General features: G+C 37.0%; 1 protein-coding gene across 12 annotated transcripts in view; it reads left to right on the top strand.

Moving 5' to 3' along the window:
- LRRFIP2 (LRR binding FLII interacting protein 2) overlaps positions 1-26,838 on the top strand; it is a 97,256-nt gene that overhangs the window by 28,078 nt on the left and 42,340 nt on the right. For 4 of the 12 annotated variants that reach the window (XM_065884649.1, XM_065884647.1, XM_065884644.1 and 1 more), the window contains 3 exons: positions 20,404-20,448; positions 21,857-21,973; positions 24,752-24,823. In XM_065884649.1, coding sequence (XP_065740721.1) covers positions 20,404-20,448; positions 21,857-21,973; positions 24,752-24,823 — 234 coding nt within the window. Of the gene's footprint in view, positions 1-3,873; positions 3,916-5,379; positions 5,446-6,755; positions 6,831-8,135; positions 8,184-8,264; positions 8,310-9,173; positions 9,222-9,669; positions 9,727-12,134; positions 12,204-14,521; positions 14,612-20,403; positions 20,449-21,856; positions 21,974-24,751; positions 24,824-26,838 lie in introns of all 12 variants that reach the window. The other 8 variants (XM_065884650.1, XM_065884648.1, XM_065884646.1 and 5 more) reach the window with 5 other exon arrangements.

Below are 26,838 nucleotides of genomic sequence, written 5' to 3'. Positions count from 1 at the left end.
GAAATCTGCAATTAAATAAATAAGGAATTGTTTATCCAGGGTGTCTATAAAGTAATGAGGTTGATTTTCATTTCATGGAAATTATATCTTTAAATAAATTTAAGATATAACTAGAACTCTCACAGTATTTTATTTCATTTGGTAATTATGAAAATTTGCTGTTATGGGAAAAAGAGTAAAGCTCCTAATTTAAAAAATCAGTATGCAAACTTAAAGATTAACAAAAAATTTTACCCTGTAGAGGAGACTTTGGAACTTTACTGTGTGTGAGTGTACATTTAAAATATTTAGACTTTTCTGGAAATGTCTGATTTGAAATGAAACATGCTCACTAATAACATACTTTAAAAGAAATGTAATTGAGATAAGAGTTTTTTTCTTTTTTCTCTTAACTAGATAATATTGGGAGTTCTAAGTTTTCATCAGATTATTTGCTTTTTAAAGTAACTTTTCCGTCTACATTAAACTGAACAAATATGTAGACAACTTTTGTTCTCTGTAAAAATAATTGTGATGGTTTAAAACACTGACCTAAATTTTATTGGGATTTGCTATATTATTTGGGGGGGTTTGGTATTTCTCTGCCAGTTTTTTTTTTTTTAACTTATGAGCTGTATATTAAAATGTCTAAGACTTTTGGACCTTGTATTTGATATATGAACATTAGATATAGGTACCTGGATATGAGGCAGATGTATTTATGGTTTTATGCCACATTCTTAGGACTTTGATCTTTCCTTTTGTCCAGTTAACTTTCAGGTACTGCTTTCTTGAAAGGTGTCCTGCCAGAAGCTATTTGGGCTGGAGATGGTAACAGTGTTATAGACATTCTCCATAAAAATAGAAAGAGCAAAGATAGTTCAAGACTGAATGGTAGGTTTGGGGAAGGAAGATTAAATCAAAGCCCTGAGTCTAGAACTGAAACAATCTGTTTCTTTAAAAGACATCTACCTTAAAAAAGAAAAAAATCTTACAAAGTGCTTGGTCACTGCTTTATACAGTGAAATACAAGAAGACTATAATAAGGAAGAGATCCAAAATTAGAAGATGAGGTGATCTTGAATCAGAGTGGTAGAGATACATTGCAGTTTTAATTGGTGGAGATTTTTACTGTTTTTTTAATCAGTTCCTATTTATATATCAGTTGCCTTAGTATAATTTTAATGAAGTTAATTTTAATATGCTTCCAATTTGTGTTTTGTCACTTACTCCTACACTGTTTAATTCCATGGAAGAACCCATCAAAGGACGTAATGGGGACACATTGGAGCAGAGCCAGTACACCCAAAAGGAAAGGCATCATGGTGTGTAGCCCAGAGAAATGTGCCGTGTTAGTATTGTGCGTTCACTGTTGACTCACAGAGTCCTGGGGGCCTGAGTGAGTAATAGGTCCATTCTAACAGAAATGAACACCTGCTGAACTTTGTTTCTACAACCTGTTTTCTGTACTTTTTAAAAATTTAATTTCCAAATGAAAAGTTTGAGGTAACTTTTTCTGAGTGTTAAAAAAAACATTTTTGGATAGATTATAATAGCAAATTTGGAAACATTTTATTTAGCTAGAGCCCTTAATATTTTCAGTTCTCCCTCCTTTGATGAATCATTTGTTTTTAAATAACATAAATACCAACTGGCACATATTGGAGGATTCTTTTTGTTTACTCAGTTGTTCTAGTAGCAAGTGGGGTGTCCAAGTTATGGATTTTTTCTACCAGATTCAGCAATTTTTAAAACTACCTGAGGGAATTCCCTGACGGTCCAGTGGTTAGGACTCTGCTCTTCCAATGCCAGGGCCTGGGTTCAATCCCTGGTTGGGGAATTAAGATCCCACAAGCGGTGTAGCATGGCCAAATTAATTAATTTGTAATTAATTCTTTTTTTAAATTTTTAAAAATTAATTTTAAATAATTAATTAATAATTAAACTATATGAGCTCTGCATTGTATTTTGGAAAAGGAAAATCAAAATAGGTCAATTTCAGTTCAACTTGTTAAATCTTAAGCTTTTGCAAAAGGCCATTGGTGTTACAGAGAGGATGAGAAGAACTAAGACATGACTGGTCCGTCAATGAACTTATCTGGTTGGGAGAATGGAATAGTTGATATGCAAGAATGTGTGACTTGAGAAATACATGTTTTGGTCATGGGGTTTTTTTAAAACAAAAAAGATATTTTGTTAACTGAGAAAAGACGTTAAGTGAAACTTCCATAGAGAAGGAACTTTATTTTCAGTGAAATGTTATTCACCACAGTGACATTTTACCATTACACATCATTTACCACCAAATGCACACCCTTAGGCATTTTAGAAAATTCTGGATAAACAAGATTTTTTTTTACACATGTAATAACACTCTTTATATTCTGTTTTCAAGATAATATAAGAAAAGCATGCAAATGCAGATATTTTGCTCCAGCACTTTTTAGTATTTATTGCAATATCATTTTCACTGAATTTACACTGGTGGTAAAATTATACCACTTAGCCTTATACTTATGAAGTATATTTTCGGGGGGTCCTGCAATATCTTTTGTACATGACCATCTCATTGGGCATGAAGGGAAGGCCTTTGTTCTATCTGAACTATTATTTTAATGCTTTATTAGAACTACACTATATAATTTGATCTCCTAGTGTATTTTAAGCTTTTTAAAATTGCGACCTCTATAAAAGGAATGCATTTTACACCATAATCCAGTATACATATGCAGACATATGCCTGTGTGTTTGTATGTATATAAGTATATAAAATATATTATAGAAACAGAAGTTTCACAAAATAATATTTACTCTTACTGTACATGATAAGCTCTAGTATTTTCTCTTCTATTTTTTTTTAATGCTGGTTGAACCTATAAATTGATTTTATGAACTACTAATGAGTTGCAGTCCACACTTAGGAAAACATTACTTTAGATCAGGTTCTTGAATAGTGTTCCCTAGAATCCTAAATGGGTATAAAAGTTGCCAAAGAAAGATATTTTTACCAAACTACCTGAGGAACTTGTTTATTGCTTTTGTTTTATGCATTGTTTTATTGTTTTGTACATTGCTCTTCTGGGTCAGATTGCTTAAAAAAATCTGAGCTAGAATGCTTAAAAAATAAAGTTAGGAAACCACAAATCTGAGTAGTTAGTTACTATTTAATTCAGTTTCTTGGATTTGAAATGCGGTGTTACACGTATTATTTTTGTAAAGACCCTACGTGAAATGTGGTTTTTCTGGTCTTGTCATAAATGTATGTAATCCACACTTTACTCTGGCCAAGTTTCTTTCACTGTTTTTCATAGAGAAAGTTCTTGAGGAAGGAAGTTTTTCAGGTGTGTGCACAAGCAGATACAAGGGAACTCTCCCTCTTTTGATGCCGCAATTGTTTTTTTGCTTGTTTGCTTTTTGGTTTTGTTTTTTTTGTAAGCTTTATTATACTAGTTATGTGATCCTGCTTCATTGCCTCTCCATGCCTTGCTTTTGCCATGTTTGAAATAATGGAAAACGATGGTGACAGACACAATAAGAAAAAGTAAAACATCTTTTGACTTCAGAATGCTTAATTCCTGCATTTAAAGGCTTCCTTGGGTGTTTTGTGCTATAGTGTACTGGGATGAATCATCTCACCATTACTGATTATAAATTCTGTTTTTGAAAGAGAACATGCAGTTTTTGCTGTACGTATAGTTTAGCAATAACCTATACTAGGAAAGAATGAGGGGGAAGAATATTCTTTAATTCAAATGTCACAGCCTTTGTGTTTAATAATTTTGGGCTTTTAAAATACTGCTGGATTTTTAATAACTTTATGAATGTTACTTTTTCCCCTCTTTATATTTCTGATTTTGGAAATACAACCAACTTTCACCTTTTCCTGAAATCCAGTATGATGCTTTCAAGGATACATCGTCAAGACTTTCATCATTAGTATGTAGTACATAACTTCATGTTAAATGTAGAGTTTTACTTTATAAACACCTGATGATGCTAATCATAGATTATGACTTTTTCATAGGTTTGTTATGATGTTTGGGGGAAATGTATGACTAACAAAGCAAAATCTAGTGTTGTGCAATTGTGGCATAATTTAGCACTTGAATAACTTTGTCTTTTAGAATATCAGGATCAGATAAAAATTATTTGCTTCCCTATTCAGGACTAAGATTGGCGGTAGTATCTTTCCTTAAAATAATGAGCCACCCAGCTGACACATACTCATTGACCTGGAAGACATGTTTCCAGCAGTGTTTTGACACATACTGAACTAAGGCAGCGCAGGCCCTACTGTGTTTCATGTTCTGTGTCACACGCCAGCAGGTGTGAAAGCATCCAGCAGTGACAGATGACAACTGAAGCATCAGTTACGTCCACTCATTTTTTGCTTGATTTGGTTTTTTTATGGTATGTCATTTTGGCCAAGGAAGTTTAGTTATCGCGTGTTTTTCTTGGGTTAATATGTCAATAGATTGCCTGAGTTGCTAGACTATATCAGCAGCTCTTAAATGTTCAGGGTAATGTATAAAAGGAAAGATATGCATATTCTAAAAAGAAAAATGAGTGTATAATTACTGATTCAGGATCTAGCTGTGCATGTTTCAGATGATTTGCGTAGAGCAGACTGTTAATAGCTAGGACCCTTCTAGCTGCACCTCCTCATTACAGGCCAACGGTGCATACCTAGATTGGACTTCTTGTCTACCAATGGACCAGTTTAGTAGTATTGCTGTCCTCTATCCCCTCACATACACTTGGCTCTGTACTCCTAGGAGAAATTACGTGTTGAGACGGTGCTATCTTCAAAGGACTCAGATGTCAGATTATTGTCTAATGATGCTGCTGCTACTCGAGAAAATCCATACATACCATGTTGGCTGCTTTCCTCTGAGCAGCACATGCTGTGGGACCACTAACTTGGGTTAAGAGGACTGTCTTGGGCAGTACAATGTCATGTTTTCTGTTCTCAATCTTGTTTTGATTGATGCACGGGATTGCTTTTTGGCCTTTAGGTAAGGAGGACTGTGGAAGGAAGTAGACTCTCTTGTCACTCTTACCTTTTTAAAGAAGATAGTCCCATGGGCAGGGGCTCAAATGAGGTGTGGGGTGAGGGTCCCCACAAATATCCTGCCTGGCTCTGAGTCCTAATTAAGTTTTTAGTTGACTAGACACTGAGCTGGGTGGCACAGGGGAGGTGAGGGGAAATGAAGGTGTGTAGAGAGGCTGTGTGTCTTAGCCAGTCAAGGGCAGTGAATCATTTACTAACAGGTGGGAATTAGAGTGCATGTAGACTACTCTGTCTCAGGTGGATCATTCTGTGTATGATTTTAAGATGAATTTTATTAAATTATTTTTAAACTTCACTATATGATCCTTGTATTCAATATTTACTTCCAGAATCATTCTGACAGTCACTCTGATGGAATAAAGAAGAGATCTTCTGGTTCTCATAAAGACCCACTGGTTAGTTCTGTTGTGTCTCATATCACAGTATTTTGTGTGGCTGTAAAATTCACTGATTACTTTTACGGAACTGAAGAATTATGACTGCATTGGTGTGTTCTTAAGGCATTATTGAAACTTGATAATATACTGAAACATGACTTATTAGAACTTATTTAAAAATAATTTTGTTTTCATTTACAAGATTTAATATCAAGTTAATATATCTAACCCTAGTGGCTAGCGTTAGGAAAGTGTCCCACGAAGTTCATTAACAATGTATTTTCATTTATGAACTGTCCTTTGGAGGACTATACCTTAAGAATAGGCTTAGTGAGATTCTTATACCTATTTTAGAAATTTGAATTGATTTAGTTGTGGTATTATAAGTAGTACCAAAGTCACATATAGGTTTCATTCTGAATGATTGTTTTTATAGATTGTTTTTATAGAATGGGAACTTGAAATTAATTTTCTGGTAGAAACAATAAAGTACGCAATGGCAGAGTTCCCATGCTGTCTTGCAGAAGACTCTTCAACCAATAACGTAATTAAACTATGGAACTAATAGTGCTCTCCATTCCAGCAGACCTTGCTAAACATTTCTGTGGAGGAAAAAATATCTAAAATGCCCATGTGGGGTGTTAGGAACACCTCTTTCCTGTCAGGTTGCTACAGCACTGGCAGAGGAAGTACAGTCCTAAGCTCCCTGCTAACTCAAGGTTCCCATGGGCAGGGTTCTGACCATTGGAGGGGTGGAGAAGAGGGTTGGGAGGCTTTGGCTGGTAGCAGTGAGGAAGGGGGAGAGAATGAAATGGAGAGGATATTAGTGAGATGCCCTGGTGGGGGCAGTGTTGGGAGCTCTGGGGAGAGGTGAGTCCTGGTGCCTCGGGCAGGGCCAGGAGTTTTGAAAAAATAACTTTAATGATTTCTGTGGCACTGCCAAATAGATTATAAAAGTGGTAATTATTCATTGATCCTGGGTTTTTCAAGGACATTCCTAAGTATGACATGAGAATAAATCATTTATTATTTCCATTCCATTTTGTCTGAGAGTTTATACTCTTGTTTTTAAAGTAAAAAAAGAAAAAAAAATTAGCAATGACTTGGTTTGAAAATAGTTAATGTTTTAATATTAATATTTTTAAAATATTAATCTTTTTTGAGAGACCTGAAATAGTTGTTATTTTCACTTTCACCTAATATGATTCAGTGCTTTAAAATCATTGTTTTGGAGGAGAAGGGTTTTGGCAATATCTGATTTTGCCTCTGTGTTTTTAGGTTAACAGCATTTAACCTAAGAAAAATGTGTTTAATTTTGCTTTTTGCAGAGTGGCCTCTACTTTGACCAGAGAAACTATAGCAGTCTTAGACATAGCAAACCCACTTCTGCCTACTATACTCGGGTTTGTCACAAGTTTTTTGGCTTCGTGTGTTTTATCCAACTTTAACACATTTCTAATCCCCTGTTGCGTTTTGACTGGTTAGAACTAATCTGTGAATGGCTGTGTATATACTAGTTTGTGGTAACTGAATTCACGTAGTCTGTGTGAGTGGATCTTTAAATGATGGGAACTATTGAATCACCATATTTAAAATGAGTGCCATTTTTTTCCAGTTTTTTTAATGAAAAATATTTAACATGCAAAAAAAGTTCAGAGAATTTTATAGTAGCCACCTGTGTACCTACCACTCAGATTCTACAATTGATATTTTACTATATTTCCTTTATCATGTAATTATCTGTCCAGCTGTCCCTCTATCCATCCATCAGTCCATCTTTTTGGGGGGATGCATTTCAAAATAAGTTGTAGGCATCAGTACATATCACAGTGTATGCCCTTTTATTAAAAATATACATGTGAAAATTTAAACTGTACGTGGGATGAGAAGAATGTAATTATATTTAATGTTAGAATCTCGTTTTTTCAAGGCATTTGGCACATCATACATTTAAAACACATATTTAAATATATAGCGCATAGTACATTTGAAATAATTCAGTTGTCAAAACATAACTTAGATACTTATGTATCTTATTTTCCATGTCTTATTGGGCTTGGTGAAAAAAACTGAAAATTGTGTCTTGAGATGACATCAGGAAAAAGATTTAATTCCTTTTTTAAAAATGCTGTGCCTTGTTAGTGTGTGGATTCATTGTGACCAGTACAATTTATCTAATTAAACTAAGGCACTTGGTCCATGGCTTGTTGTGAAATACACGTTTTCTAATCTAGTTGGGAGAGTGTTTATAGCAATAACTCAGAGCTCATTTACCTGATTCCCCAATAATCAGGATAAGCTCATTAGATGTCGCAGGAGCTGCTGGGGACTGGGATGTGGACACTGTTTGCCACACTCCCTGTGCCATGGCCCTCTTTTCCTGAGTGTTTTCTTAGGTGCCCATCCCATCTCCTAACACTAATGCTCAAAGACCAATAGGACTTACCCCATTTATAGGAAACTATTCCGAGTGTTTTTCTTTCTTATCCCTTAAAATTGGTATTCAAAGAGATTTCTAATGATTACGTTTTTCTCACATTGTGTGTCACTTAACTGCCTTAAACACTCAAGAATTACTAATGAATTATGGAGTATAAAATAAATATGTCTTCTACTTGCATGATGGTGAGGCTGATTCTCCTTTTCTTTTTTCCTTTTTTTTTTTTCTTTTTGCTTGTTTTGTTTTATTTTGTTTTGTTTCTTATCAGTCTTCTTCCCTATACAGTGACCCTCTGGCAACATCTAAGAGCTACAGGGTTAGTACTTTCTGGGGAGTATGGTGCCTTCATAGCTATCAGTTGCTTTTCTTTGGGTTAAATCATGTGCTTTCTCCATAGGCCTCCCCTACTGCAAATTCTGGTCTTCTGAGAAGTGCCAGTCTGGTGTGTATTTTCCTCTTCCAACGTGTGTACTCCTGGTGGGGCCATTGTCACAGTGCTGACTCTGGCTTGCCGTCTTTCCTCCAGAATAGTCAAGGACACATGGCTTTAATGCTATGTGTACTGCAGACTGTGCTGCCTGTGCTTAAAATACAAAACTTCTGAGGAGCAAAAATGAGCATATCATAGCGGTAGATACTGCTTGGCTGTTGGTAGGCCCTTGCTTAGAATTGGCTTCCTGTAGAGGAGGTAGACTTGCATGGGTTGCACTACACTTGCATACTTTTGTGAGATGGCTGCCCATGCATGGGGTGTCATATTTTGGGGGGGAACAGCTGTGGCCTTGGCCATGTTAATACTAGACTCTAATGGAGCCAGCTGACTAGAAAGACAAAACAGTAGCTCTGTGTAATGTGCGAGTTGGAAATGGTTGCTTTCAAGCTGTTGTTTGTTGTCTTGTGGCCTGTTCTAGTGGACTGGGAACCTGAGGCTTTGTACTTAATTTTATCGTAACAGTGGGCAAAATGCTTTCTGTACCTCACTTTCTTTTCTGTACCTTAGTTTCTTTTCTGTTCTATTTCCTCTTTCGAGAGAATAAAGTCGTAAATGTTCTCCTAATTTCATAATGTGATGATGAAAGGCAGTGCTGTAACCAGTGGTGGTTTTTAAATGAAGTGTGAGTTTGAAGCTTTAATGAGGCTGACGCAGGAATTTATGCATACATAAATGAGTGTTACCACCTCAGGAGGCTGTACACGTTAACACCATTCTTCAAAACTTTTGGAACTAGGTACTGCAAAGAAGTTATGTCATTTTCAAAATAACTTTGATGCTGAATAGATAAATGGCATTTCCTTTGTTCTTTAGGCGTCGTTGTATGATGGTGGATTATATAACCCTTATGGTTCTCGAACTGTAAGTCTAAGCAGGTGGAGGTGGTGAGGAGGGTGGTGTGTAGGTGGGCACAGTTTACTTACAGAGTCATTTAATCTGACCTATAATTACTCTACAAGCTGTGATCCATCAGCTTGCCAATGGTGGCTCTCACCCAAGCTGCGAGAAGGCACCTGCTGGAAACTGTGGCTTAAAGCATGAAGGCAATACAAGTAGAGAAACCTCTTTTCTGGCTCATTAGTTCCTCAGGAAGAGGCTGGGAACAGCGCTTCTCAGGGCCTTTCTTCTCCCTCCTGCCGTGGGCTGCTGGATGGTGAGGGTGGGAGTGAAGAAGAGTTCAGGCCGGGGAGGAACAGTTATCTTCACCTGAGAGCCAGGGGTGAGTTAGGTCCAGGGGCACTGATGTATTCCCAGCAGAAAAAGGAGCTGATCGTTAATTGTAAAACCTTTCTTCTTGGAAACTTTATAGCCATCTGAATACAGTTTTCACTCATCAAGAACAAGTTCAGCCCGAAGCAGTCCTGTGGTGAGCTGTCTAGTCTCTTTGCATGCTTTATAGACACTTTTGATTGTTTCATTAATCTGTACTCACCATTCAGAATATTGAGGATGTGGTGTGTTTCACTCTGTTGTGCATGGATTATCATTTTGCTTCAGTACACAAACTCAAGAACTAATTTGTCCTAACGGGTGGTTTCTGTATGAATGTGACTTAAGCACGTAATTTCTTAAATGAGTCTGGAACCAGTGCCATTAGAATTTTTTAAAATTTTATATATAACTGTCATTTGTGTGGAAATTCTTGTCTTCTCAGTGGTGATAATTTAGACTATGAGTTGGTTGCCCTATCCTTTTCCTTCCTCCTTTTCATGTCTACTTCCTACATTGAACCATTTCACTTGCTTACCAGCCTGTCAATCAGTGGAGTGGGAGGAGAAGAAATCAAATAAGTCAGCTTTTAAAAATTGCTCCAGGAAAAAAAAAAAAAAAAAAAAAAAATTGCTCCAGGGCTTCCCTGGTGGCGCAGTGGTTGGGAGTCCGCCTGCCGATGCAGGGGACACGGGTTCGTGCCCCGGTCCGGGAAGATCCCACATGCCGCAGAGCGGCTGGGCCCGTGAGCCATGGCCGCTGAGCCTGCGCGTCCGGAGCCTGTGCTCCGCAACGGGAGAGGCCACAACAGTGAGAGGCCCGCGAACTTTTTTTTTAATTTATAAATGTAATATTAGCTTAAGGAAAGTACAAAATAAAAGTTCTCTGACCCTTTCCTCCTATATCCATTCCCCAAATGCAACCTCTGTTCTTGTATATCCTTTCAGAGATATTTCATGTATATATGAGTGTCCTTTATTTGAACAGTATGTAAATGACTTGTATACATACTGCTCTTCAACTTGTTTTCTTTACTCAAAGTATCTTTTCAAATCAGTATATAAAGATCTATTTCATTTTTTTGTCAGTCTTTTTTTTTTTCATTCTTTTTTTGACATTTAAAAGATTTTAAAAAGTAAACCATGTCCGTTACTGTTTCCACTGAGTGCCTCTTGGAGATAGGTTTATGTCAGCACATTTTTTTTAATGGCAATGGATCATTCCATTAGTGCCTGGGCTGTAAATTTGAAAAATTGCTCCTGTTTTGATGGACATTTAGGTTGTCAGAGTTTTGCTACTACAGACACTTGTACAATGAACATGCTTATGTAGGTATATTTTTGTGGACTTGTATGAGTAGATCTGCATGGTAAATTGCTAATTATGAAATGATGGGAATCAGAGTATTTACATTTAAATTATGCTATATATTGCCATCTTACCCACCAAAAAACTCTAATAATTAACATTTTCAATAACAAATGATGACTTTAGGAACTACCTTGTTATTCTTGACAGTGTCAAAATTGGAGAAATTATTAAGCAGTTTCTTAATGGTCAACATAGGTTACTTTGTGGAGTGGAATAGGTGAGATATATGGACTTTCTTCTACATATATGTTTGGCTCATTTCTTCTGCCATTTCCAAGTGGCACTTATCAAGAATTCTACTCTAATAGCTAACAAAAAGTTATTACACGGATGTTTAAGGAGATAAAAGTTATTACAGGGATGTTTTCACATAAGGAGGGAGTTTACTTTTAACCCACCGGGTAATAAAATTCCACTTGGCAATTCTTGGGCCTGGTAGCATTTTTAGTGTCCCAGCTGTGATGGTCCCTTGCAAACAAAATTATGGTAATATTTTCAGTCAAGTGTAGAATCTTGTCCGTGTGTGCTGGCTAAATGCTCTTTCATTTGCAAGTGGGCTCAGAGTTATTATCCCAGTGATGCCAGAATGGTTTCTTAGTGATGTCAGAATGGAGGCAACCTACATATATTGAAGATGAGTCTTCCACTGCTGGTGAAAGAGGAAGAAAACTGTGTGGTGATATTAGAAATATCTCCACCTGCTGCATAGGAATGAATAAAGGACAGTAAGAATCATCATTTCAGTGTCCTTGCCGGTAGGAAATTCTGTCTTTGACTTATATTATTTCACTTAAGAAGATTCTTTTATTTTCTCTCCCAAACTAAAACATTAAATGTATTTATTGACTCCTGATAGGACCCCAAAGGGCCTAGAGGTTTAAAAAGCATGAAGTCCCTGGCTGGTTTTGGCCAGTAGAGTCATGCCTCCCCCCCTTTTCGTTCATTTAACTTAAATAAAAGATGAAGTACTATTTTATTCTTTGTGGTTTTTGGAAATATCTTTTGGTTTTTAACAATCGTTCATTATGCCTTGAAAAAGCTTTTTGGTTTAATGGTGCACAATAGATGGTGCTAATTATTATGCTCATGGAGAGTGTTTGTGTGCTTCCCAAAGCCTTACCTCATGTGCCTTCAGTCAGGGAAGACCTGTAGTGAAATTGCATCTTTTTCATTATCTGCTTTTAATATCTATAGTTTATCGACGATGACACTGCAAGCATTGCTTCTTCTGGTCGTGCCAGCCGGGGGCGAAGGGAGAGTGTGGTGAGCGTGATTTGCATGCAAACACATACGATGAGTTTTTAAATTGCAACACTGTGTGATCACATGAAATCTGTTGGAAAATGAAATTTGCACTTGACAAAATGAGTGTTTTCTTCAAATTTAGTTTATATAAATAATTTGCCTTCAGAAATGTATTCCTGAGAATACATTTTCTTAGTGGGCTATGTAAGCTTTCCTAGTGACACCTCTTATGTGCTAGTCATTGTGTACTTGACAGATTTTCACTTCTAATTTTTTGTTGCTATTTTATGCACGTGCATGTACGTGCACAATTCACCAAAACCAAAAAATTTCTCAAGCAAAATTAATGCCTCCACATTGTTTAAAACTCATTACTATGGATTAGAAATCATGCTGCCATTAATTAGTTGTTTTCTTCGCTGTGTATTTAAATTTAACCATAGTTTATACATCTTTTAAGGCCCATGAATACTTTGAGTTGCTGATGGCAAAATTTAAAAATTTTGGTCTTAGAATTCAACTAGAGTTACAATTATAGAGGTAACAAATAGCTATGTTAGAATACAAATTATATAATTTCAGGTTATTCTTTTGACGAAGCAAGAAATTTTACAGAGGGCTGATGACGTTTTTGCTATACTTAAAAATTGATTCGAAAATTACATTGGTGAGGATGGTGTGTCAGCTTAGAGCTAAAACAAAAGAGCCCAATAAGTAAGAGGCTATAATTCCTTTAAGAAAATAGAAGGTCATTTAATACAAGTCATGTTTTGTGAAAGATTGTAAACACAAAGTTTTCATAGAAAAGGGGAACAGCAAGAGTTTGTGAGCTTTGTTGCCAGAAATCCATTGATCTAATTAAGACAGTTGTGGTCCATTGGCAAGCCAGTTAATGCTCATATTCAGAGCTGCAGGAGAAACAACAGTCCATGACACCTGAAAGTACCCCAGAAAGTGATGGAGTGGAAAGGGCAGGGGCTCTGAAATGATGATGCCTGGGCTTGAACCATTTCTCCAACCTGTTAGTTGTGTTAATGGCAATTTCTTTATTTGTACAATGGGCATGTAATGACTATCTTTGTAGGTAGGCTTAATATTATGGATTAAATGAATTACTATATAGAAAATAGCTATCAAAATTCTGAGATAGTGGGTACCATTATTATATGTAAATCTAAGTTGTATTACTGTGAACAAGAATACTATTGCTTGATTATCTCAGCTCTTAGCAAAACTTCATATCTGTAAGCCTTAAGGAAGGCATCTCTGTGGATGGGCTTCCAGATTCCTTTCTGGAAGAGAAGAGTTTTTGAGCAAGGGAATCAGACAGAGCTGAGGTAAAGAACAGCTGATGAGTGAGGTAAAAAATATTCATTATTTATTAATTCAACAAATGTGTATGGAGGGAGTACCTGTTATATGTGAGGGACCATGTTAAGTGCTGGGAATAATGTGATAAGCCACATAGACCAGATTTCTGACTTCATGGAGCTTATATCCTGGTGAAAGAAATAGAAAATAAACTGATAAAGATAGGAACAAAAAAGAGAAAGTAAACCCGGGGACTGTGAAGAGAAAAAGCAGGTGATATTGTAGAAGACATTGAGTGGTGTGTGTGTGTGTGCGCGTGTGTGTGGCAGAGAGAGAGAGAGAGAGAGATCACCCTTGGATGGAGTGATCAGAGAAGGCTTCTCCAAGGGAGTTGACCTTTGAGCTGAGAGTTGAACTGCTTGAAGAGCTGCTTGAAGAGCTGGGAGGAGAGCTTCCTAGGCCAGTGCCAACGGCAAAGGTGGGAAGACACTGGGTATGTTTGGGGAACCAGAAAGAGGCCAATGTAGTTCGTTCATTATTTTGTTCTACAGTTCTCGGTCCTGAGGAATATGAAAAAGAGGAAACTGTGGAAATTGGTAAAAGGCACACTAAATACTCTGCAGATAATTCCACATTCAGGATATATGTGCTTAACAGAGCTGATAGCTATAATGCATTATGCATTTGTGAAATATAGTAGAGGCTTTAGGTAAATGCTATCCTAGAATCCCTCATGATGAGGGTGATGCTGGTTCTCAGGCAGTACATGGATGATCTCTATAGCATAGGACTCTAGCTAAGATGAATAAGAGCTTATTTTAGGGAGCTGTGATGTCATTTAGGAACCCTTTACATTTCTTTCTCACCTTCTTGAGTAGGTAAGTAACAGCAGTTTCCTCATTTCATTTCATGATACTTTATCACACACCAAAAAAAAAAAATTTCCCCCATATGCCAATGTTCTTATCTTTTTCTTCTCTCTCTTCTTAACTTTTAAAGCATCTCATTTTTTTCCTGACTGAAAGGTTTCTGCAGCTGATTATTTTAGTCGCTCCAATCGTAGGGGGAGCGTGGTCTCCGACATGGATGATGTCAGCATCCCAGATCTGACCAGCGTGAGTGCAGCGCATGGGGATTCACTGTCTCAGGCTTGTGACTAACAGCTAACAAAATAGCTATTTTTAAATTAGGAACTTAATTTACTGCCTAGGAAATATTTATTTCAGCACACTAGCATAAAATACAGTTATTTGTTTTGTTTTGAAATGTATATATTGATATGTTCCAATTTTTTACAACATTTTTCCTGTGGAAATTTTCCCCCATAGAACCCATCAGCAGTTCCAACAATTATCAATATTTTGCCAATTTTGTTTCATCTATTTCTTCCCCTTTCCCTCCTTTTTTTCCTGAAGTACTTTAAAGCAAATCCCATACATCATGCCATTTCCCAATAAATAGTTCGGTATGCGTCTCTAGTTGAGGACTTTTTTCTTTATTTACTGTGCCATTATCATACCTAATGAAATGAAAAATAACTCCTTAAAACATCTAATACCTAGCCCATATTTAGATATTCGTTATCAGTCTTAAAATTTGTTTTCCCTTTTCATTTTGGAGAATCTATAAATTTTTAGGTAAACTTTGAAGGTTGAACAATAAAATATCCTACTTAGCAAAGAGTCACTAACTTATAGTAACTGGGAAGAATCTGAATAGATTTTGAACATTTGGATTATGGCATTGTTTTGAAGAAATGCCTATCTATTGCTTTCACATTCATTGGGAGCTGAATTTAGGAAAGACTGTCCAGTAGAAATGCCTTGAGGCATTTACCTTAATGAAGGAACCTAGACCAGCAGATGTCTACCTGCCTGATGTATGTAACAGCCTGATTTTCTGTCTGTGACATCTCTCCGTAACTGGCATTAGTGTTGTTTGCCCTTGGACCAACGCTGTCCTGATTATCAAGCGCTTTGAAGCAGATGAGTCAGCGTTTCTTAACAAAAAATTAGACAGTTTTTTAATGAAGAGAGAATTATTTATATTTAGCATGTCACCAATTGTATTTAAATAGCTATTTCTGAATGACTAATCCTAGAAAACAATTTTGAGTGTTGTCCTTAAGTATTCCAGATTGTTGGCGCTCGAAGCTGGCTGGCTGAGCAACAGTCCCATCTTGACCTTGGTCACATCAACAGTCTCTCTGCACACAAAGTTAGAAGACTGGCTCCCAAGTCCTTCCCTTGAAATATTGCCCATTTTATTAATTTGCTTAGTAACCTGTTTTTTCATAGATATAAACAATTTAATTTATTGTATACACCTTTTCTCTTAAAAACTTTGAACTCTTTTAGCATCTAATGTGATGTCTGAATTACTGGCTATGTCCTCCTTACGTTTATTTCTTGGCAGTTTATTTTAGTAACTACACAAGAGTGAAAAGGTTGACAGTTTTTTTTAGTCTTCCACTGCCTCTACTAATTAAATAAAACTCTTTTCTTTTGCCAGATAGTTATTTTGATCTGTCTACATATTTAAATAAAAAGTATACATATTTAAGGTATATAGCATAATGATTTGATATACATATATTTAAGCTGTGTATATGTGTATCGAGTCATGCTGTATACCTTGTAACATAAGCACAAGCTTCTCTAGAGCAGTGGTTGGCAAATCTGGCCAGCCCCATTATTTTATGGCCTACCAGCCAAAGTTTTCTTTGTTTTTTGTTTTTTAATGGTTATCTAAGTACCTATATAATATCCTTAATTTTACCTCTTGGCAAAGCCTAAAATATATGTTGGACCCCTCTCTAGAGCAAAAAAAATTTGGAATAAAATACATCTTTATTTCTAAACAACTCTTTCAAATGATGGTATTAAAATGTGTTCACGGGGCTTCCCTGGTGGCACAGTCGTTAAGAGTCTGCCTGCCAGTGCAGGGGACACGGGTTTGAGCCCTGGTCCGGGAAGATCCCACATGCCACGGAGCAACTAAGCCCGTGCGCCACAACTACTGAGCCTGCTCTCTAGAGCCCGCGAGCCACAGCTACTGAAGCCCGCGCACCTAGAGCCCATGCTGTGCATCAAGAGAAGCCACCGCAATGAGAAGCCCGCGCACCGCAACAAAGAGTAGCCCCCACCCACCACAACTAGGGAAAGCCCGTGCGTAGCAATGAAGACCCAATGCAGCCAAAAAAAAAAATGTGTTCACAACTAGAATTCTGTTTCCACTCAAAAAGTTTCAAATTGTATTTTACCATTCTAGTAGGATAAAATTATCTGTCAAAGTAGCCATTTGCTGAAATGAAGGTCAAAGGGCCTCTTAATCAGAGAATAAGAAATATCTTTCTTTTAAGAAGAAACCAAGGGTTTCAAAGATTTGACAAGATATGTATTCTAAGAAATATTTCTCATGTACTAATTTCAACAAATAAGGAGTGTAGATTTAAAGAGAAACAATCTATACTCTGATGTCAAGAGCAAAGCATTTTCAGATTTCCCAGACATAAATAAGGCAAAGGCATTTATCACTGAAATATGGAAAAGATGATATTTAAGACTTTGTTTACGAGTTGATAATTTGAAATCCTTAAAAGAAGCAATAAAGTTTGCCATCATGTGCTCTTCTTTGTGCATTAATACGAATATGAAATATTATTGATACAAGCCTGTCAGCTAACTTTCCATTTCCAGCTATCAAGGGAACCCCTTTCTTGATTGGAAAATTACCAATTTAATTATTTAGGAGTGTAATGGCATAATATTTACTTAAAATTTTTTGAGAATAGTAGGCTGTAGTCAGTATTCATGAGCAAGTCCTGAGGGCTTTACTAAGGAAAAAAGCCTTGCTTTCTGTTTTGTTGTTGTTTTATATTTTAGTCTACCATTTTGTTTAGCCACTTTTTTTTAAAGCAATTTGATGCCTTATTTTCCGTATTTTTCTCTATCTCAGTTTACTTTGCTTGTTTTACAAAAATGTGACTATATAGTACATATAGCCTTTGTTTTCTGATTTTTCATATTATTGCATATTTATTTTTTCCATGTTATTCATATATAACAATTTTTAAAAATCAGCTGTAGTCACCATGTTTTACATTAGATCCTCAGACCTTATTGATCTTCTAGCTGAAAGTTTGTACCCTTTTACCAACATTTCCCTCTTTTATACCTTAGTATATTAAACATGATTATATCTTATTCCACTTAAGAGCCTTTTGAGGATCTGGCAGACTCTTTTGGTCATCATTTTGAACACTAGCTTGTCGTTGCAATGCAGCCATGTAGACCTCCCAGGGCTTTTAGAATACCAGGTTTCAACTAGCTTTTCATCTAAACGGAAGGCTGCATATAATGCAGCATGAGCCTGAAAAGTGAGCACTGAAGAGTCTCTGGCCAAGTCCCTGCAGCGGGGCGGCTCTAGGCATTTTTGCTACCTCCACAGTCCCTGAAGTTTGGCACATGATCAGCTTGGGCAGGTGCGGCAGTTGGGATCTGTCAGGAGATAGCGAAAGCAACAGAATCAATCCTGCAGTGGACTGGGTCAGCGATGCAGCCTCTGAAATTTAAGATTATTCTCAGGTGACTGTCTATTAAAAAAATGGGTGGGTTTGGGGGTCATTTGTGTGAGAGTGGGATAAGGGACAGGGTTTTAAATGGACCTGGAAGAATGTTTCTGAATGCTGCTTGTTTTTCTCTTTAACTCATTAGTAGAAGAGAGTTGGAAGATACTCTAAGGAAAATAAGTCAGTATTTAGATATGGTATTTATTTCACTGTGAGGAATAACACATTAAATATTAGGCAATATATTTTACTAGTATAGATGTGAGGAAGATAATTCCTTTCTATGGCAATAACTGCCAATATTAAAAACTATTGTCATCGCCTGTTTTAAAACATTTCATATGTGGTTTAAAGAAGTCAAAATGAACTAAAATCAGTTCCTTTTTTTTAAGAGTATTACAGTAAGAAGTAGCAAAAAGAATTTGAAGTCTGAGATAGTATTTATATTCTGATTTGGTACTTATAATAAAAGGTGTTTACTGAGACAGAAAATGAACACAAATAAATGTGGGTAATAAAAAAAACAAAAAACTGTCAAATATGAGGAAGTTAGAGTGAAGTGATCTGAACTGAGCCAGAAATAATTACATTTTGTGTTTTAATAATTAAGGAAGGTTTTCAAATCTCTTCTCTAGATTGGGCTGGGAGGGTTGGTCTAGGAGTTGGAGTCTGGGTATATTTTCATTTAGTTAAATTTTTCTTTGACTTTTTTCCCCCAGTGGTAATTTGGACAGTATATACAGGTAAATAATATGAAAAATTCACAAAACTGAGGTCTGGATTCAGCTCTGACATTTAGCAGTTATGCATGCTTCAGCAAGATCTTTCACCTCTGAATTTCTCTTTCCTCAGCTATAAAATCAGGGTTTTAGACTAAACCTTTAAGGTACTTCCCTTCTTGAAACGCCAACTAAAACAACCGTAAGGCCTATCTGCAGAAGATAGGATAACTCAGTTATGGTATGTCCAGATAATAGGGTACTATGCAGCTGTTAAAATAAATGAGGTAAGTCTATAAGTACATATGGGATATAATTCATTTATTCGTTCATCCAAGAAATTTTGAGTCCTGTATGCCAGGTGCTATTCTTTTTTTTTTTTTTATTAATTTATTTATTTTTGGCTGTGTTGGGTCTTTATTGCTGCACGCGGGCTTTCTTTATTTGTGGTGTGCAGGGACTACTCTTCGTTGCGGTGCACGTGCTTCTCATTGTGGTGGCTTCTCTTGTTGCGGAGCACAGGCTCTAGGCACACAGCTTTCAGTAGTTTTGGCTCGCAGGCTCTAGAGCGCAGGCTCGGTAGTTGTGGCACACCGGCTTAGTTGCTCCATGGCATGTGGGATCTTCCCGGACCAGGGCTCGAACCCCTGTCCCCTGCATTGGCAGGCGGATTCTTAACCACTGCACCACCAGGGAAGCCCCAGGTGCTATTCTTGGTGTTAGGAATACAGAAAAGAACATACAGACATAGAGCTTACATTAAAGAGAGAGAGATCAGACAATTAATAAGTTTATTTATTAATAAATAAGTTAATAAATATCATGGAGTCAGGGAGTGATAAATGCCATGAATAAAAATAAAGTACTTTCTCTGATCTCTGAAACATGGTAAGGGGAAAAAGAAGATTTGGAATGTATTTGGGACACTACTGTTAGAATTTTTTAAAGACTGGGTGTAGGTTGCCCTTGAAGATCTGGGTATGGTGTACCTCTAGAGAGAGGCTTACTTTGCATACCCTTTGTGCTGTTTTTTTCTCTTTTTTTGGATACGTGAGCGTGTATTACTTAAAAAGCAAAAACAAAAACCAGGCAACCAATTTCCTTAGCGCTGTGGGGAAATTTTTTTGCTGATATATTTTACATGCTCTAGCCCAATCTGAACGTTTTTGTCTAAGTATGCTAGTCTTAATCTGTGTGTCCTGTGTCAGTAATGCTAAGATAATAAAGTGTTTTGGCTTTTGGTTTTATCAGAATTTTCTTTTTGATGTATACACTTTTGTGTGTGTGCATGTTAACTTTTACAATGATAAAATTTAAGTTTAATATATAGTTTTCTTTAATACGTTTCAAATACCATGAAAAGAAAATCTGTGTAAACGTTCTAAATTTTTTCATAAGGACAGCTTACTTACTCCATGTCTTCCTTAGATAAGAATTAAAGTTCTTAACATCTTGTTTTATGTGTCCCAACTTTTATTTCAGTTTTAGTATGTTTGCTTTTAGGTTCCAAATATCGATTGAACTTGGAGAACTCAAATGAGGTCACTTCTTTTTTTTCCCCATAAAAAAATCAAAATGCTAAGCATCTTTTCTGATTTTTATCTCTGTTCTTTTCTAGTTGGATGAAAAATCTGACAAACAATATGCTGAAAATTACACAAGGGTGAGTATCTAAATTCCTAAGGAAATTAAGTTCTCAAGGTCAATAACTTACTGTCTACTACTGTTTTATTCTTGATTTTACAACAGTTTAACTGATGGAGCTACTCTTCCTCTCTTCATCTACTTCCTGTCCTTGACCCCCAGATTCCTCTGTGGTTGAATCATGTGAAGCACTGGGAGGAGAAAAGACACTGCATTTTATTTCCTTGAATGTCACCTCTTAAACTTTTGGCTGCTCTTTTGATTTTCATTCCTCTAGAATTTAATCCTTAGAAGAAGCCATTAAATACTGAAAATGAAGAAGTATCTTTAGGAATGGTGGTGACAAACTCTGAGGGTTTTGTTTTTTTCCTATTATAGATAAATTATTCTTCGAAGTACAATAAAATAACTCCTTTCTAGGAGTTGCTTTGTGTTTAAAAAATCTCTAATTTTCTTCTAGAAATATTTTTAGAAAGTCATCTTAGGGAAATTATCAGGATTAATTTTGTGCTATGCCCCCAAAAGGTGTACCAGTTCTATCCAGCAGAAATACAGTGCAAGCCACAAATGTAAACCACATATGTAAGTTTAAATTTTCTAGCAGCCACACTAAAATAGTAAAAAGAAACAGATAAAATTAATACAAATAATATATTTTATTTAACCCAAATGTCCAAAATATTTAAACATAATCAATATGAAAACTTATTAATGAAATATTTTACATTCTTTTTTCTACACTAAGCCTTCGAAATCTGGTGTGTATTTTACACCTAAAAAAAAAATTCTCAATGTGGACTAACCACATTCCAAGTGCTCAATCACTGCATGTGGCTAGTTGGCTGCTGTATTGAATAGCACAAATCCCTGCCATTTATTAATTCAGTAGCATGGTGTCGCATTTAAACTCATTGTGGGAAGAGCAGTCTGAATTCATAGTGATACACGGTATTGTTGCTGTCAGCTGCAAATAGTATCTCCAACTTTATCAGCAAAGTATTAGGAAAAGAAAAGATTCTAAACAAGCAGCTTCAGGAACTAAATAGGAGGACTGCTAATTAGCATACCAAGTATAACATTCTAAAACTGTTTAAAATCAAGCAGATGTACTCACCCCAGTGCTGTTTACAATACAGCAAAGATAAACTTAGAAAACAGACAACTCTCACACGAACCATTTCCTTCTTAGTTATTATGAATTCTAGATTCCAGTAAAGCCAGCGAACACACGTGCTTAGTATGCCTGGGCCCGTCTCTGGGTACCCTCTCCCCAGAGCCAATCTAAATTGCCTGTGGATTGCATTCGGTAACTTCTTGTCCACACTGTGTTAGATCTCTCCCCACCACCCTGGCCCACTTTTAGTTTCCACAGCAAATATATTTTTAAAGAAACAAGAATTAAAAGTGCCATATTTCTTTTTCTCTAGCCTTCATCTCGAAATTCTGCCTCAGCAACAACCCCTCTAAGTGGAAACTCATCCAGACGAGGAAGCGGGGACACCAGCAGCTTAATAGATCCAGACACCTCATTAAGTGAATTGCGGGTAAACCGCGATTTTTGGTTTGCTTTTTATAAAGTTTTTTGCCTTCTTTGTAGTCTAGTGGAACTATTTAACATTTAATGTGTCTTGGTAGGAAGAAAAAAGTATGGTATGAGTTCTTTAAAAAAAATTGTTAGTGCAGTTCAAGAATGTGACTAGGGTCTGAAGGGAAGGAGATTAGTTAATTCTTCCATTCTCTTTCCTGAACATTTGATGATATTGGAATGAGTTCTGCTAATTTACAAATGCCAAAAAATCTTTCTAATGTATATAAAAGTAATTCTCTCAAATAATTGGCCATATTTTAAATGGAAAATATGTGGATGTACAAGGAGCCAGATTTGGGGAATTATTAGTCTTTTGAGCCATTATGGTGTTATTTGGCTGCCTGAATACAGTTATCTCTCAGTGTGTCATGATAAGACAAGTATAATAATATTTGGGATGACAGAAATACCTGAGTAATGTAAGCTCATTTAACCCATTAGTTGAGTCTCCATACTTATTAATAACCCTTTCAAAATGTATTTCAATGTCTATTTGCTGAACATGCTCTTTTTGAGGAACGAGGGAAGGGCAGTAATAAAAATTGCATTTATTCATTCGTTCAACGTTGTTGAGCCCTTGGCCCCACAGAGTCAGGCAGTAAAGCACACTTTGGACTTAAAGAGTTCGCTGTTTCATAGGGAAGACAAATGGATATAAACCAGTAAAACCAGGTGGTGTGATGCCATGGTAGTAGCAAGAATAGGGCTGTTAAGGGAATTCAGAGAAGCATCATCTAAATTAGACTAGAAGAAGAGATTTTAAAAAAGGCTTTTCGGAGGAGACAAGGGGTGAATGAAGAATAAAAATTAACCAGGCAAAGAAGCTGAAGGGTGAAGGCTTTCTCAGATAGTTAAATTCAGAGACCCACAAGATTATCTGTATAGCAAAGTTGCCAGAGGGTAGGATGAGAAGTAAGGATTCCTAGTGGGTGAGAGAGAAGGCTGGAGAAGTAGTGATGGGCCATATCACAAAGCACCTTGTGTGGCAGGAATTCAGGTTTACCCTGACAACTAGGGGGTATTAAATAGCGGAGCGGTACTATCGGATTTGCATTCCTAAAGATTGACCACAGACTGGAAGAAGCATTGGAGGCAAGGAGAAGAGTTACCTTGTGGTTGAACAATGGGGATGAGATGAGCAACTCAAAACTGTGATGGGAGAAAACGTAGGCAACTTGCTCTGAAGAGAGTATTGGAGAATGGAAGTTGTTTGGTCAGTACAGAGAGAGAGGAAGTTAAGAGGTTTTTGTGTTCTTTTAAAGGCAGCATTAGTTGTTGTTTTCATTGGTTGGATTGAGCCAGTAGAGAGAGACTATGAAGGTTAAGGAAGGAGAAGGGGTAGCTGACTGAGAAAGTGCCTGAGTGGGTGAGAGGAATGTCCAGGGATCAGATGGATGGAAGGTGGCCGCCCCTTCCCACTGACATAGTAGAGGAGGAGGGAGGGACCGGTGGGGACTGAGTAAGATTGTGGGCGGGGTAGGAGCAGGAGTCTGGCTTGTGAAATGGGCAGCTCGTAAAAGTGGGCTGAAGGTTAGGAGAGGGTGAGGATTGGAACAGCGGCAGCGGCACTGCAGAAGGAGGCCCAGGTCAGCCTGGCTCTGACTTTGAAGGGGTCAGTGTTACTGAACTCTTCCTAAGTACCAGGCATAAGCACAAGGGTGCAACGTTGAATAAGCTTAACTCTTGCCTTTAGGTGCTATTTTCTAGTGGGACAAAAGGATGGGGCATTCCAGCCTCAGACTGAGCTTGTGCTTGCTGTTTACTTGTATTTCTTCTTTGAGAGAACAACCTCCTTGAAGGAAATGAGATTTTTGTATCCTAGCATTTGGCTCCTAATAGGCACTTGATAAATGTCTGTCGAATGAACCAATGAATAAAAGACAAACCTACCAAGGAGGGAATGAAGCGGGCAGAGGAGATATCATATAGAAACTCTGTGTAATGGGCCTTTGATAATTGATCCTGCCTGTAATTGTACAGTTATGTTCAGGGCCCTGTAGAATTATTTTCCCCCTAAATCAACCATCCAGAATAGACCTCATGTAGCAAGGTCGGGTACAAGGGAAACAATATTTTCCATTTAAAATTTGACCTGCTTCACTTTTTTTATAAGGATTATGGTAACATTTGGAGCAAAGGCTTTTCTTATCATTTAAATGATGTCCTCAGGATAGACTCTCTCATTTGACACTGTGTTTAAAATATTTGTTTAATACCCCTCCCTTTACCTATCTTTCCCCCAAATTAATTGTGGTCAGTAACCAAGTCATTGAAAGACAACTTTGTTCATATCTAGTTTTACATTTTTTAAAACTTCTGCATGACTCAAATTCAGCTTATAATTAATTTACTGCATATTTTACTATTTATCGGTGTAGTGTTATGCTAAAAATTATTTGAATGATTGATACAGTTTTTTAAATTGTATGTTAAAAAATGTTATAACTTATATAGCTTTTGTACACAGCCCCAGCCCCATTTGCTAATGTTTTTTCCACAGGAGTTAATGTCAAGGAAGTATTTGATATGTTAGAATGATTACTCCAGGCCTTCCCCAGTCCCACCATCACTTGCCTGTTTGCCCCTTTTAGCAGTTTGCAGTGGCAGTTACGTTTGTGTACCTCAGTTTCTCTGCTTTTAGTCTGGAATATGCAGAAGTAATTCACATTTTCATCTGAATCCTTTGAGACTTTGTGTGTGGTTTTATGCAATGGTTCATTCCTATGTCCTGCAGGATATCTATGACCTTAAGGACCAGATACAGGATGTAGAAGGGAGATACATGCAGGGGCTTAAGGAACTAAAGGTATCAGGGCCCATTTTGCAGCCCAAGCATGTTCTCTGTACGCAGAAGTGTTGGTAATGGTGGTTTCACAAATTCTATTAACCCCACTGCACATAGCTTTACTAACAGTGTTTGTCTTTCAAGCATGTGCTTAACCTGCAATGCATAGGAAAGGCGAACTTCCAATCTCTGCTTATGTTTAAATGTGTACTGTAGTTTTTGGAATATTCAGGAAAAGATATTATGCCTTACAGTTTTTAAACCTTATAAAATACTTACGTATCCCTTGTGTCTTAGCCTTACAAAATTGAGTTGGGCAAAACCCTAAAAAGTGTTCTAAGAATATTTTTTATTGAGAATTAGACCTTAAAATTCTTCCAAAGCTAAATGAAAGAGCATTGCCTGTTTCTGTCACCAAATTCAGTCAGTATTAGGAGTAGAAGGAAGAAGCATCTAAGAGAAAGAGCATTACTATAAATATTCCTTCTGGAGGAAGGACCCTGAAACATGAGCACTGTGTTTTCTTTTTCTTTTGATTGTTTTTCACATAGATCAAAAAGGGTTATACAGATTCGGTGCCTTAAAGCATTTGGAGGTAAATTTAAATGGGCCTTATTTCTTCCAGTCAAGGATGGCTACCAGTTTTCAGTAGAAGTGTCCATGTGAGGCAGACATTTTAGTTGTAAATGGCACTTGATTTTCATGCTCTTCCCTATGTTTTCTTATGAAGTTCAAACCTAGTATTATGAATTACTCTAAGTTTCTCTAAATACATGTAGGTCCCTATTTGAAATAGAAATACACACCAGGCCTCTAAAAATGCGTAAGCAGGGCATTCAGAAAGGTGACTCAGGATATGCTCAAAGGACAGAGTGTAGACCTAATGGTCAAGGCTTTGCTCAGCCGCCAAGCATGATTGGACTTAGCCCAGCTGCCAGCCAGAAACTTCATGCAGGGGATTATGGTCCAGAAAGGGTGGGAAGGCCTATGGAGAGCGCCCCTGGGAAGCCTGGACACTGCTGACAACAGTGTGTGGTTGTCGGTAAACATCAGGAAGATCCCAGAGTTAGTGAGCTGATGTGCTCAGTTAGTCTTACTGCTCTCATCTTCAGGATTTAATCCCCCTTTTAAGGTTTTAGAGATATGACTTGGAAATATCTTAGATCAATGGAACAAATCCAGTACATTCAATAAATACATTCATTTTAAAGTCTCGTACGTAACATAATGTATCAGGAAAGCAAGTGATTCAAAGACATTCTTACTCGTTTTTTATTTTATCTTAAACATTTTCCCCTTACCTTTTAGATCTACCATTTATTTCATTTTTTGAAAGATACAAAAAACAGATTAACCTTATTTGAGACTCTGAACAGATAAGTCCCCTTTTCTTAATTCATGGTTAGTGTGTAATTGAACTTGACTTCAAATTATGTTTATCCTTGAAATGACTCTTTTAAATGGAAAAAAATCTTTTAAAAAATTATCTGGTTGGTGGTCAAAGCATGGTGGTGTGATATATCTATATTCTATTAAAAAAGGATGCTCAGTCATTACTTATGACATTATTCTTAAGTATGTCTGCCTTTGAGGTGCTTTTTCCCCCCTCTACCCTCCCTCCACAGTCACCTGGGTCTTGTTATCACAGATTGCTGGACCCTACTCCCAGATTTTCTCATTCAGTAGGTCTAGGACGGAGTGGTTGAAAATTTGTGTTTTTAACCAGGTCCCAGATAATGCTGTTGCTTCTAGTCCAGCACCTACACTGAACATCGCTGCCTTAGACATGTTTAAGTAAAACTCATTCCTTATGGGTATCACTGTGTGAGCTAGATTAAAATCATTAAAACTACCTTGAGGGAATTTGCTGGCGGTCCAGTGGTAGGACTCCGATCTTTCACTGCTGAGGGTTCAGTCCCTGGTTGGGGAGCTAAGACCCTGCAAGCCGTGTGGCCAAAACAACAACAACAAACTACCTTGACATTTAAGTTTAAAATAGTCTTCTGTGGTCTTTTGTTTAAAGGAAAAAGTACACT

This window comes from Phocoena phocoena, chromosome 10 (assembly GCF_963924675.1).
Source record: "Phocoena phocoena chromosome 10, mPhoPho1.1, whole genome shotgun sequence".
NCBI lineage: Eukaryota > Metazoa > Chordata > Mammalia > Artiodactyla > Phocoenidae > Phocoena > Phocoena phocoena.
The sequence above is the reverse complement of the archived record's forward strand: the minus strand, read 5'-3'. Positions and strand labels throughout refer to the sequence as shown.